This window comes from Dermochelys coriacea, chromosome 2 (genome assembly GCF_009764565.3).
Source record: "Dermochelys coriacea isolate rDerCor1 chromosome 2, rDerCor1.pri.v4, whole genome shotgun sequence".
Classification (NCBI taxonomy): domain Eukaryota; kingdom Metazoa; phylum Chordata; order Testudines; family Dermochelyidae; genus Dermochelys; species Dermochelys coriacea.
This window is the reverse complement of record NC_050069.1, coordinates 248,331,860-248,346,152: the sequence shown is the minus strand read 5'-3', so window position 1 is coordinate 248,346,152 and position 14,293 is coordinate 248,331,860. Positions and strand designations below refer to the sequence as shown.

Sequence of the window (14,293 nt, the reverse complement as noted above, 5' to 3'; positions counted from 1 at the left end):
ATCTGAAGCAAATACTCACCAGCAACCACACACCACACAACAGAACCACTAACCCAGGAACCTATCCTTGCAACAAAGCCCGTTGCCAACTCTGTCCACATATCTGTTCAGGGGATACCATCATAGGGCCTAATCACATCAGCCACACTATCAGAGGCTCGTTCACCTGCGCATCTACCAATGTGATATATGCCATCATGTGCCAGCAATGCCCCTCTGCCATGTACATTGGCCAAACTGGACAGTCTCTACGTAAAAGAATGAATGGACACAAATCAGACGTCAAGAATTATAACATTCAAAAACCAGTTGGAGAACACTTCAATCTCTCTGGTCACTCGATCACAGACCTAAGAGTGGCTATACTTCAACAAAAAAGCTTCAAAAACAGACTCCAACGAGAGACTGCTGAATTGGAATTAATTTGCAAACTGGATACAATTAACTTAGGCTTGAATAGAGACTAGGAATGGATGAGTCATTACACAAAGTAAAACTATTTCCCCATGGTATTTCTCCCTCCCACCCCACCCCCCACTGTTCCTCTGATATTCTTGTTAACTGCTGGAATTAGCCTACCTGCTTGTCACCATGAAAGGTTTTCCTCCTTCCCCCCCCTGCTGTTGGTGATGGCTTATCTTAAGTGATCACTCTCCTTACAGTGTGTATGATAAACCCATTGTTTCATGTTCTCTGTGTGTGTGTATATAAATCTCTCCTCTGTTTTTTCCACCAAATGCATCCGATGAAGTGAGCTGTAGCTCACGAAAGCTTATGCTCTAATAAATTTGTTAGTCTCTAAGGTGCCACAAGTACTCCTTTTTTTTTATATTCACCATGGTGATATGATTATGATATCTTCTGTACAAAGTATACCTTGTGAGGTATCATTTTAAAAGTCTTGATCGGTTAAACGTTATTTTCCTGTTGGATTGTATGTACTAACATTGTATGTGATGTTATGAGGCATTGCCATATGTGTTACTGAAATATATTGGGAACACCCACAGCCATCCTTTCAGTTACAGCAAAGGAGTATCCATCAATAGCCAGACAGTGTTAATGGCTCATCAACACCCACCAAGAAAAGAATCCATTATCCCAGATACTCTTTAGAGAAGACAGAGAGGCAATGGAGACTGCTTGACCAATAGGAACTGCCTGATCCCTACTTAACAGCAAAGATCTTTCCAGCAAGCTGGAAGAAAGTATAAAAGAGGGGAAGTGACTTGGCCTCTCCCCCTACTCCCCCATCTCACAGGCATCAATTTTCCAAAATCCTGGGGCATGGTCAACCTCAGGCTCTTCCCCAGGCCCTGCCCCCACTCCACCCAAGGCCCCAGCCCACCCTGCCACTTCCCGCCCCTGCTCCACCCTCACCCTTCCTTTTCCTCCCCAGTTCTACCCCCTTCCCTGAGCATGCCGCATCCTTGCTCCTCCCTCCTTCCTCCCAGCCTCCTGCACGCCATCAAACAGCTGAATGAGGTGGGTGGGAGGAGCAAGGAGAGAGGGGGTGGCGCTGATCTGTGGGGCCTGGCAGCGGGCAGGAGGTGCTGGGGGGATGGGGCAAGAGGAGGGCTGCCAGTGGGTGCTCAGCACCCACCATTTTTCCCCATGGGTGCTCCAGCCCCAGAGCACTCATGGAGTCAGAGCCTATGCCCCATCTAAACACCTGGAAGAATGTCTGAACTGGGGAAAGACTTTGAACTGGAGAAGGATGGTCCCAGGCAGGAAGGTAGTCCTAGCTGGTGTATTGAGGAACTGTAACCTGTTTGTACCACCTGTCAGGGTGAGACATTGTTTTATTCAACTCTTACTTATACTACAAGTTTAAGATTTAGAATCCGTGTTTACTTTTCATTTTCTTAATGTAACTATTTCTGACCTCTACACCTACCACTTATAATAACTTAAAATCTATCTTTCTGTAGCTGATAAATCTGTTTTATATTTTGCCTAAAACAGTGCTGGGACATATCAGCTCATGTTAAAATGATGTTGCACGTCCACTGCCCTTTTGACAGAGTGGCGAACTAGGTAATGAGCTTATACCAGCCACGTTTCTGATCAGTGCAAGATGGTACAGTTCTGGGGTGCAAGGCTGGGGAGCTGGGATAAACTGGCTGGAGCCTCACTATTATTGGTTCATGAGTGATTGAGAAATCATTGATATAACTCAGTTGGGTGTGTCCCTGCCTGAGGACGGCTGTGTAAGTGCAGTGTCTGCCAGAGGTTTGTAGCTTGACATCAGCATCACAGTGTGAGAGCCATTCCAGACTGGTAGGTTCGGAGGGCTCAGGGGTCCCACAGTCCAGGTTGCACCTGGGGGACGCTGTCACAGCTGGGGGTCCTTCTACATATACCCAACTCAGGAACAGGAAGTTCCCTGTGCAACTGAGATTCATCCCTGCTCCTGCAGACTCGGGCTCTGACCATTAGGTCTGTCTGCCCATGACTCCTTGCTAGTTCACAATATGCAATGACAGCAGTCTTCCTCCTTCAGAGCTACCTTGGTTATGATAATGTCAATAATAAAGCCAACAGGTATTTTACAGTACTGCTTCTCTGCTCTTACTTTCCCTCAGGTAGGCCCAAGGAGTACAGAGCTGTTATGCTACTTTAGGACTGAGGGCAGGTCTGTACAAAGCTGTTAGCTTGCTGCCATGCTCTGCAGTGCTGCCATGTCAGCTGTTCTGAGCCAGAAACTAAAGTCATTTCTGCTCCCAGCTGAGAACAACAGGCACAAATGACGGGGAGAGCAAACTACAGGGAATACAGTGCTGGCTACATCTTCACTGCAGAGTTAACTCAAATTACCTAAACTTGAAGTGAAGGCGGGGGGAGGAGGGGCGGGGGATCCAAAGCAGCAGCACCAATTAACTGGACAGCCCAGCAATCACAGCATAGCACTGAGAAGTGAAAAGTGCCCGTCACTATTGAGCAGGTGTACAGCTAAGACTAAATAGTGCCCCACCTAAAATGACTGTGTCCCACCTATACATTGATTGCCCTGAGGGTAGTATATTCCAATCCATAAAGAACCTCATTTTTTTTTACCACTGAACAGTACCTAATCAGTAATCAGAGAGGTGAGCTGCTACTTAGATGTTCTGTCTTGAAATGGGAACCTTTTCCTCTCCTCCTCTCCAAGAAACAAACATTTCCTAGCAGAAAATAGCACTACAAAAGTGAAAGGTGCCTATTCCTGAACAGACCATTCAAACAGCAGCTGGGTTCAGTAGAGGAGAGGCTGACAATTTTTCTCATACATTTCTGAAAACACTGACTAAACTCCAAAAAGTTTGGACACAGGTTGTGGCTCACGTAGCATCGTGAGCTGATATTTGCATCCTGATGTCAGCTTAGAACAGGCTGTATTTGGGGAACTTTTCCCTGGAGAGTAGGTGAACATCTACATGGAGAAGTGATGGGCCATGGATATCACTGCCTTTTGAGTCCAGTTCTCTGGAAGAGGAATTGGCTTATATGGCCTCCTGGTAAGGCTGGTCCTTTTCTGCTGCTTTTGTGCTGAGATTGGGTTCCTGACCGGGGGATCATACTGTGATGCAATGTCTGTCCCCCAGGTGACCAAATCTGAACCCACAAAAGTTTGGGTTAGTTCTACTAACTCTAACAGGGCTAGTTTGGCCAGGCTGCTTCCTCTAGAACAGCTCAGTCAATGGGAGGAAACAGAGCTCTGAGCTTGCATTTTCATTGCAGATGGGGTACAAAGATCAGCAGCGGATGCCTTGAGTTGTTAAAAGCACAACTCCATCTATGGAGTACATGAATTCAAGGTTTCATGTGGCTGTGTCTTTCCATGTGCTCTTCTCTTCCCCTTCCCCATTCCCACTGAAAAATCCAATTCATTCACACCTCTAAATTACCCACAGATTTAATGACCCAGCTCATATGGTTGCATGTGGATCCAGTTCAGATTGGAGCTCTATTGAATCTGTGTGCATCAGAGTTCCAGCACAGCTGTAGGTTAATAGACAAGCAGGAGGAAGACTCCATGGAGCAGATGCAATGGTGTGTTTCAGACCTAAAGGGAGTGGGGATAAAACAGGAGCTGGGCTATCAAGGAGTCAGTGGCTCAAGGCATGTTAGCAAGAGATAGAAAAGCAGCCCGGGGAGGAGAGTGGAGACAGCCCTAGGGCAGATTTTATCTATCTGTGCCAATCCATGTAGGGAGAGAATGCACACTCTGGAAGAAAGATGGCCAGAGAGGCAAAAACTTGCTGGAGGAAGAGAGTTTGAGAAGTTAAGGATTCACTGACTCAGGTTTTTTTTTGAGTGATTCCTTTTACTTCAAAGGAGGCTCATGAAAATAATTAACAAATCAAAGAAGCCGCAAGACACATCAATGGCCCAATTCGATTATTCTGTCATTTCCCAGGTAGTGAAAGGTGTAATGTATGCACTGTATTCTGTATAAACCAGTGGAGTATGTTGCAAATAATAGAGCTAGGATACTGCCCCTAAGCATAGTCACTAGGTCCAGGGACAATAGCAGCTGTCTGTACAATAGGCACAACTAAAACAAAGTGGGAGGGGGCACTGGAAGAGGAGAGGTGGTCACAAAGTCCTCTGATCCCCAGCAATGTGTATGTAGAAGGGTCAACATGAGAGTGTGTGAAAAAGTAGTTGGAGGAGGGAGGAAAGACTGTCCACTGGTTATGGCACAAGCATAGGATTTGGAGATCTACGTGCCTACTCTTGTAGGCCCCAAAAGAAAGCTGGTTAAACAGAAATTAAAAGGCACAGTCACAAAAGTGAAGCACCTGCAAGCTGTATGGAAACTTTTAAAAAAACACCATAATAGAGGCTCAAATTAAATGTATACCCCAAAATTAAAAAAAACAAACAACCATAGTAAGGGAACCAAAAAAGTTCCACTGTGGCTGAACAACAAAGTAAAAGAAGCAGTTAGAGGCAAAAAGGCATCCTTTAAAAAATTGGAAGTTAAATCCTACTGAGGACAATAGAAAGGAGCATAAACTCTGGCAAGCCAGGCGTAAAAGTATAATTAGGCAGGCCAAAAAAGAATTGAAAAGCAACTAGCCAAAGATTCAAAAACCAACAGCAATTTTTTTTAAGTACATCAGAAGCAGGAAGCCTGCCAAACAGTCAGTGGGGCCACCTACCTCACAGGGGTGTCACAAGATAAGAACATTAAAGGCAGTGAGGCACTCGGATACAATGATAATCAGGGGTTATATAAATAAGCAGCTTTACAATCACACAGCAAGGGTACATTATATGGGAAGCCTTAGCTACTGCAAGCTGCACTGCACTACCTTTCATCAACCCATATGTGTCCTTTAGACAGAGAGATGCTTTGTGCCTGTTTGTATTGGGTCAGTTCTCACTGTCGACCTCGTTGTCTCTTCTTTATAGTGGAGTGATATGAAGGTTGGAGCCTGGTATCCAAAATATGACGTACTTGTTTCAAACTGTTTGTGTTTGGGTACTTAGCTAGACAGTATACCTGGTCAGCTACTGTCAGATTGCCCCACTGGTTTTTCACAATGTCAAAACCTAGCCTACTGCAAATTCTGAGTCCACCATGGGGATATGTAGCATTCGTATGTTGTGCAGCATTTGGATTTCACTGAATGATCCACAATACTATTCAGGACTTTTTCCTGGGTGGTTATCATTAATTGGTCAACACTGAATTTCATAAAAAGAAAAGGAGTACTTGTGGCACCTTAGAGACTAACAAATTTATTAGAGCATAAGCTTTCGTGAGCTACAGCTCACTTCATCGGATGCATGCATGTAGCTGTAGCTCACGAAAGCTTATGCTCTAATAAATTTGTTAGTCTCTAAGGTGCCACAAGTACTCCTTTTCTTTTTGCGAATACAGACTAACACGGCTGCTACTCTGAAAACTGAATTTCATGTGCCATTAACTTTGTTGGGGCTTTCTGGAGTCCCTCCCAGTCTTCTCTAGTCCTGAGTAACCTAAATAATTTTGTATCACTTGCAAATTATGTCAAAGACATACACAAAAACAGACACTCATCTTTTTTTGATCACTCACAAATATTGCAAACAACACCGGTTCCAATATGGAACCTAGAGGCAGCAACTGCTGCTAACCATAAGTCACGTTGAAAATTGAACAATTATGCTTGTTTTTCTCTCTTAACCAATTTCTAATTCATTACAGTTCTTTACTTCTGATCATATGACTACTTAGTAATAACCTCTGGGGATGGACTGTGTCAAAGACTTTTGGAAAGTCCAAATAAGTTAAGTCAACTAATTCTCCTTTGGGGCCAGTCCCCACCCGCCCCGCCACACACACTGAAGTCAATGGTCATTTCTCCTTTGACTACCACAGGTTTTAGATTAGGCTATTAATGACCATTTTGTGTGCACACCAAGATTTTTCTTCACAGAAGACATTCTGGTTTGTTCCTATCAAAACATGTTTTTCATAACAGATTTTTATAATATTTTTTAAATTGTTTCAGCAAATTTATCTGGCACTGAAGTAAGTATGACTGGTCTTTAAATACCCGAATCACTCTAGTCCTTTTGTTTAAAGGTAGAGTGGTCCTGGCAGCTGGCTAGCTCAGGTCAAGATTTCAGAGAAGTGTTAAGTGTACCACTTCACTGGTGGGTGAACTTCAAAGGAATGTTAAAAGGCACTATTCTATATCTAGGCACTTCACTTGTTAGAATAGATGTTAATTGCATTTGTCTTCATCTATCTACATCCTGTTTAACGTATATTAGTGTAACTCAATTAACCTGTTGTTGTTATATCCTTTTTCATGTCCTGTAACTCTGTAATTACTTTTATATTATGTATGCAACTCTACTTAATTAGGTCAAAAGTCCTGTATTTAAATGTTTAGAAGTGAAGTTACTTGATGTATAAAATCTAATGAAGAATTATTCCTGGCTATCACATTATGCTTACATTATCTCTAAATGGCCCATCAGCCAGAACTGAAGCCTTAAAACTTTGAATGAGAAGATTGTTGATTTCTAAGCATGGGTCATTATATGAAGAACAGTGGAAGATCCATAGATTTTGTCTACTTTTAATCAACAAAGCAAGGTCCACGTGGTGATGAAAATGCTTGCTAGACTGTTTTCAGCTATAAAAAGGCACACTGGGAGTGATTCCACATCTTTGAGCCATCTGAACACTGACAGGGGGGTTCAGATGCAAGACAGAGCTCCCCAAAATCCATTTTGGGAAACCCTGAGGAACTGATTGAAAACTAACAGACATTACATCTCTGCATCATTTGGACTACAAACTCTAATTCACTTGTAATGTATTTTATCTGCTTGAACCTCTCAATGACTCTCATTTCCTTTTCTTACCTAATAAATCTTTAGTTTACTTAAGAAATTGGCTGTCAGCATTGTCTTTGATGAGAGCTGAAGTACACCCTAACTTGGGAACATGATTGGCCCTTTGGGGCTGGAAGAACCTAATGTGTAATGAGTATTGTTTTTAATAACCTTTCATCATTAAGTCCAGCTTGTCTGTTGGTAAATCATCTGGAGTGCCTAAGGGGACTGCCTCTTGCTCCATGGTGAAACAGTATTCCAGTAGTGCACATTTGCTACTGGCTTGGCGATATCTAATTATAGAACATATCACCAGTTTGGGGTGTCTGCCCTGTTTTCTGACAGTCTGACCTGAGATTGGCTCCTCAGTTGTGAGCCACATACCAGGCATTGTGACAGATAGGTTAAACTTTTATTACCCTCCTACCTTCTTTTCCTATAGCCCTTAGTGTTGCTGCTTATAGCAGTTTTACCTGCCTTTTCATTTGTTCTCTCCAGAGCTGCTTATTCTCCACAAGTGTCAATCCTGGCAGATTGTGGGTATCTTGAGGGAAAGGAAAGTTACTTTATCTGTAACTGGTGACTAAATTACCTGCTTCTCTGAAGATATTATCCTGACAGGTTTATCATTCACCCTCAGACTTTGGGGTTTATCTTTATGTACAGAGAATCAGCATTTACACCTTGTATCTTATTTTTGTTGAGGCCCATTTTTTGGCTATGATTAAACTAGTTTATCATTTGGGAGCTTCACCTCCAGAACTGACAGGAATGTCTGGGAGCCAGCATTAACCCATGGCAGGTGGTGGGACATGGTGGCTGAGGGGAGAATGTACTGCCCTCAAAGGATCAAAGTTCTGTAAGAACTGAGAGAGTTCAGATGGTCTCACACTAAGGAATCAGAAGTCAGAATCCTGATGGAGTTATATCTTCAGAATTACAAGTAAGTGATTGTTCCTTGTTGGCAGAAGATATATCAACCATCAGAACAACTCAACCCTGATCTAGGAAAAACCTTGATGTCATTCTCCAGATTTACTCTCTTCTGCTCTGGTCACTCATTGGCTCATTTCAGTCATGCTCAAGAGGAATTTGCTTGAACTTTCCTCCTTCAGCTACAGACTGCATTACAGCCTGTCAAGGTTCCTCCCCCACTCTGAACTATAGTGTACAGATGTGGGGACCTGCATGAAAACCTCCTAAGCTTACTTTTACCAGCTTAGGTTAAAACTTCCCCAAGGTACAAACTATTTTACCCTTTGCCCTTGGACTTCCACTGCCACTACCAAATGTTTGACTGGGTTTACTGGGAAAGCGTTATTTGGAAACATCTTTCCCCTCAAAATCCTCACCAAAACCTTGCACCCCCTGCCTGGGGAAAGCTTGATAAAAATCCTCACCAATTTGCATAAGTGACCACAGACCCAAACCCTTGGATCTTAAGAACAATGAAAAAAGCATTCAATTTCTTACAAGAAGAATTTTAATAGAAGAAACAGTAAAAAGAATCACCTCTGTAAAATCAGGATGGTAAATACCTTACAGGGTAATTAGATTCAAAACATAAGAGAATCCCCCTAGGCAAAATCTTAAGCTAAAAAAAGACACAAAGACAGGAATATCCATTCTATTCAGCACAGCTTAATTTTCTCAGCCATTTAAAGAAATCATAATCTAACGCATATCTAGCTAGATTACTTACTAAGTTCTAAGACTCCATTCCTGTTCTGTCCCTGGCAAAAGCATCACACAGACAGACACAGACCCTTTGTTTCTCCCTCCCTCCAGCTTTGAAAGTATCTTGTCTCCTCATTGGTCATTGTGGTCAGGTGCCAGCGAGGTTATCCTAGCTTCTTAACCCTTTACAGGTGAAAGGGTTTTTTCCTCTGGCCAGGAGGGATTTTAAAGGTGTTTACCCTTCCCTTTATATTTATGACACAGCCATTACAAACACCTGGGCTACGTCTACACTAGAGAGCTTACAGCTGCGCAGCTGTACCAATGCAGCTGCACCGCTGTAAGATCTCTTGTGTAGCTGCTCTATGCTAACGGGAGAGAGCTGTCCATTGACATAATTAATCTACCCCCAATGGGCGGCAGTAGCTATGTTGGCCGTAGTAGTGCTGTGCACTCTACCACTTACGTTGGTGTAACTTATGTTGCGCAGGGGATGGAATATTCACATCCCTGAGCGACATGAGTTTTGCCGACATAAGTGGTAGTGTAGACATAGCCCCAGTATCAAACTTTTACATCTGTCATTGATTGTTACCCAGTGCCATCTATTTTAAGAATGCGGTTTTGAGTGCATTCAAACTTATCTCTTCTCTTACCATAACAAGACACATACGAAGGAGATTTGGGGTGCTGTAGAAGTAATGGTGGATAATGCAGGAAATTTTTAGGAGATTTGAGGAATGAATTTCACTCACTCCACATATTGATAAAGGCTTACCATATTCCTACTCAAAACCAGAAACTGCAAGGAGAGACACTGTTTTTAAACATTAATGCATCTTTAGAGAGTAATCACTGGTGTTTGATGGCTTGTGCTAGCTCTTTGTTGTATAAGAAAGAAACAATATTCATCTTGGTTTTCTTGTCATTACTGGATAAAAGAAAGGTTATTTCTTTAGTAAAAACAAAGAGAGGGATCTAAATGATAAACACTATAAAATGCTTGTCTTCCCAGATATCTTCAGGATAGTGTGAGCTAAAAGGAAATGCTTGTCTAACTTAAGGACAGCTTTTGGCAACCTTGGAGCAATTACATCTCTTCTGTGATGTCAGAAGCTTTTAGAACAGGGAAGTGAGGTACAGTGATCTAGTGCTTAGAGCAGTGGACTGGAAATCAGGACTTGGTACTATAGCTAACTCTACTACTGAACCACTCTGTGAACCTCTTTGTGTCACAGTTTTCCTATCTGGAAAATAATGGGTGTAATAATCTTGCCAAACTAATAGTTGTTTTTGAGTTTTTTTTAAAGGACATCATCCAAGTGCCAAATATTATATTAACAATCTCCCAATTTTTGTAAAGTGAAGCTTCTTGGAAGCACAACTGTCGAAAAGAAGGAGTTTTTATCAGCTGTTGAAACAATGTGTTTATTGAAGTGATCTATGCACCAAATGGACTTGCACTTCTAGGCCTGAATTTGGCAGCATATCTACAACCAGTGTTGGAATTCAGCTGTCGAACAATTCTCCTCTCATGTCAGGAAGGGAGGAGGTGTTTCTTCTTGAATTACTAGCAGATCCCCCAGAATTCCAACACTGACTGCATGTCTTCAAGTGGAAACAATGGAGACAAATCAATAGAGAGAGAGGTCATAAAGGGAAAATGTCATTATGAATAACATTGTACAATTTTATTATTGAGCTTTTATCCAAACTTCACCTGCCCATTTGTTTGTTTGAGATGCATTAATGGATGCATCAATGCAAAATTGTATAGCGGAATTCGCAAATGCTTCTGCAAAGATGAAGAGGTCATAATTTGCCTGAATCTGAATGTGTTACCTCAAATTTGACTTAGCACTGCAAGCAAAGCAATGCTAAGATGGATAAATTAGACTCAGAGCCAAATCCTGTCTTCAGACCTTCATGCCTCGTTTTGACTGAAATCAGTGGAATCCAACATTCTCTGACATCAGAGGGCAGAATTCAGTCCTTCATATTCTTTTGTTAATTCTTGAGAACAACCTACATTTTAAAAACTGAATAATCATTTTTGTGCCTAAATTCTTGGGTGCCCAATTTGAAGCAGCTTTAAGAGACCTGATTTTCAGAAGACGCTTTCTGAAAATAAGATCTATTTAAGGGACTCAAGTTGAGCAGCAAAAATGTGAGACACCAAAATCAGTGGTCACTTTTGAAATCATAGACATTTTCTAGTCTTAAATATCTATTTTCTAAGCAAATATTATTTTTCCTGACTTTAATTAGAGCCCCATTACCAGAGACTTGAAATTAGACTAGTTTTTTGTTTGACTTTTTGACATTTTCTTTCTCTTCTTTATATTTTCTATGCCATCACAATAGAATATAGAAATAAATAATAATAAATTAATAATTAATAGCTAGCCCTTGTATAGTGCTTTTCATCAGTAGTTCTGAAAGTGCTGTGCAAAGGAGGTCAGTATCATTATCCCCATTTTACAAATGGGGAAGCTGAGATACAGGGAGTTGAAGTATCTCGTCTAAGGTCCCCCAGCAGGCCAGAGCAGAGCCAGGAACAGAATTCAGGTCTTCTGAGTCCCAGTCCAGGACATCTTTCCACCTTCTACAAGCTGGGACCAATATTACTACCAATAGGAATTTTTTTTTTAATTTCAGCTTGGTAGGCTTGATGTTCCACATATCATTACAGGCATGAAACTTTCCATTCCCAGGAAAATAATATTTAAAAATGAACAAACATGTTTGTAAAGTGGGGTTTGGGAGAAGTACCACTCTCCAGCTATACCAACATTGGCTGTGTGAGGTTGATCAAATCTCTCCACTATGTGCCTCAGTTTCTTTGCCTGTAACATGGAGATCAAGATACTTGTAATAAGGGTGTTGTGTAACCTAAGGCAAGTCACATCACTTTTCTGTGTCTCTGTTTCCCCTTCCATTCACTTCTGTCTTGTTTGTTCCATAAGCTTTTTCAGGCAGGGACTGTTTGTCACTACGTATATGTGCAGCATTTAGCACAATGGGATCCTGGTCTCAGTTGGGGCCTCTAGAAACTACTGTGCTTTTGAGATATGTGGATGAAAATCATCATATAAGAACTGGGTAACAATAATAATAAAATTAATAATAACAACAACAAACTGTTTGCAAAGTGCTTTGGGATCATTGGAGACAGACTATTTTTGATAATCACAAGGAACTATTACGATTGTACAACCTAAATCCTGAGAAGGAACCGGCCAAATCCAGTCACAGTTTTGATGGTCTGCTCCACCAGAGGACCACGGCTGGGATGATCTCCCAGGTCTTTACATGAAAGGTGTTTATTTATAGGGCCTATGGGGTTTTCTTCCAGCACAGCCACTGAACTGCAGGCAGGCACGGAAGTCCCATGACACCTTGATCAGCTTTCATTTCCACCCACACAGTTTCCATCCCAACACATACATACAGAGATCCAGACAGACACCCCCCCCCTATCATTTGTGCTTGCTAGTGAAATATGTTATCCACAAACAAAGGAACAAAGATCTGCCTTAAAAAAAAGGGGAGGGGTAGGATTGGAGGAGTAATTGCTCTTACAGTCAGTTGTGATTTCGTAGGGGGAGTTGAGGCGTGCATCTCCGCAGGGTGAAGTGCTCACATACAGATGGAACAGAATGTTTTCTTTCAGCCTGTAGCCTCCTTCTTTTAATAGCACGAAGACTGATCGCTCCCAGTCCTCTTGCCGTTTGCTATGATCACAAAAGAAGTTCCGGGTCATTTGTTACATTCCAAATCAGAAACATTTCTGCTTTCTCAGTGGTGGTTTTGTTTCTCTTTGTATCCTTTGGGAGTTTTGTTTCTTTGTTTTATTAGCACCTTTCATCATATTTTGGCTAGTGTCAATGGTAGAAAAATAATAAGCTGCTCTAAGTAAATGAGGTGCTCAAAAGGTCCTGGAAGTGTCAATATCTTTCTTGGCTTCCTTAGTTGGAATTCATTCTAATGATAGAGGGGATCTGGACGTGCAAATACAGTACATAAATCTCATTAGTACTGATGGGACTTATGTGCACATATCAAAGGAGAACAGCTCCCTTAGGTTTAACAAATTATCCCTATTCATCACAGCCCCTAAGCATGTGCTCAGATCCCATTGAAAGTCAAGGTGACTTAAGCACATGCTTAAATGCTTTGCAGAATTGAGGTCATATCGCAGTGCCCTGAATCTATGAGCAGAAAACTTGAAAAGAAAATAACAGATTTCAAAAAGAAAAGGAGTACTTGTGGCACCTTAGAGACTAACAAATTTATTTGAGCATAAGCTTTCGTGAGGTACAGCTCACTTCATCGGATGAAGCGTATGCTTAAATAAATTTGTTAGTTGCTAAGGTGCCACAAGTACTCCTTTTCTTTTTGTGAATACAGACTAACATGGCTGCTATTCTGAAACCTAACAGATTTCAGACATCCAAAACTGGGCTTCTGTTTTCCTCCCTATTCATCCATAGCCAAGTGTGAATGCTAAAGGAATGCCCTGCCTGTAACTGACCCCTGTTTCTTGACTGACAGTGGCTCTCTTGTCTGTTTTGAAATCTTTGGGAATCACAAGTTACCTGGTATAATGAAGATAGAACCTGGGCCCTGTGCACCAAAAACACAGACCTCTACTACTTTAGCTAAAATACTAATATTTATCTGAACTGCTGTTGTAGCTGTGTTGGTCCCAGGATATGAGAGGGACAAAGTAGGTGAGGTGATATTTTTTATTGGACAAACTTCAGTTGGTAGAAGGTACAAGCTTTTTGAGCTACACAGAACACTTCAGACACTGCTTCCTTTCCCAGATCTAAGAGCTCTGTGTAGCTTGAAAGCTTATACCTTCCAGCAACAGAAGGTGGTCCAATAAGAGATATCACCTCACCTACCTTGTCTCTCTAACAAAACTAATTCAGTTAGAAGATAAGAGCTTACTACTGCTACTACTTAAGTGGCTCTGCAGCTAGAAGGGGACACATTGCACTTAGCCAACCTGTCACCCTAGCAAAGGTTGCTAGAGAAGGCAAATTCCTCTCACTAATGTTGTTTAAAACAAGAGCAGGTTTTATGGCTGCTCTCCTGTGCAGCATCCCAGGTGATTTCCCTTTGGATTGTTTGAAGGCAGTGATGATTTTTTTGACAGACAGTAGATCACACACCTTTTAGTGATGAGGATTATAATTTTTAGGGTGATAATGTGATTAGTGTAGCTGAGAAATGACAAGCCGCTCACACTGTGATCATACCTCTGCCCTCAGATACACCCAGTGAAGTC

The 14,293-nt window shown here is 41.8% G+C and overlaps 1 protein-coding gene across 2 annotated transcripts in view; it reads right to left on the bottom strand.

Annotated features, from left to right (window-relative positions):
- Positions 1 to 14,293, bottom strand: part of ADARB2 (adenosine deaminase RNA specific B2 (inactive)) — a 458,043-nt gene that overhangs the window by 56,656 nt on the left and 387,094 nt on the right. For both annotated transcript variants that reach the window (XM_038393479.2, XM_038393480.2), the window contains one exon: positions 12,580 to 12,731. In XM_038393479.2, coding sequence (XP_038249407.1) covers positions 12,580 to 12,731 — 152 coding nt within the window. The remainder of the gene's footprint in view (positions 1 to 12,579; positions 12,732 to 14,293) is intronic.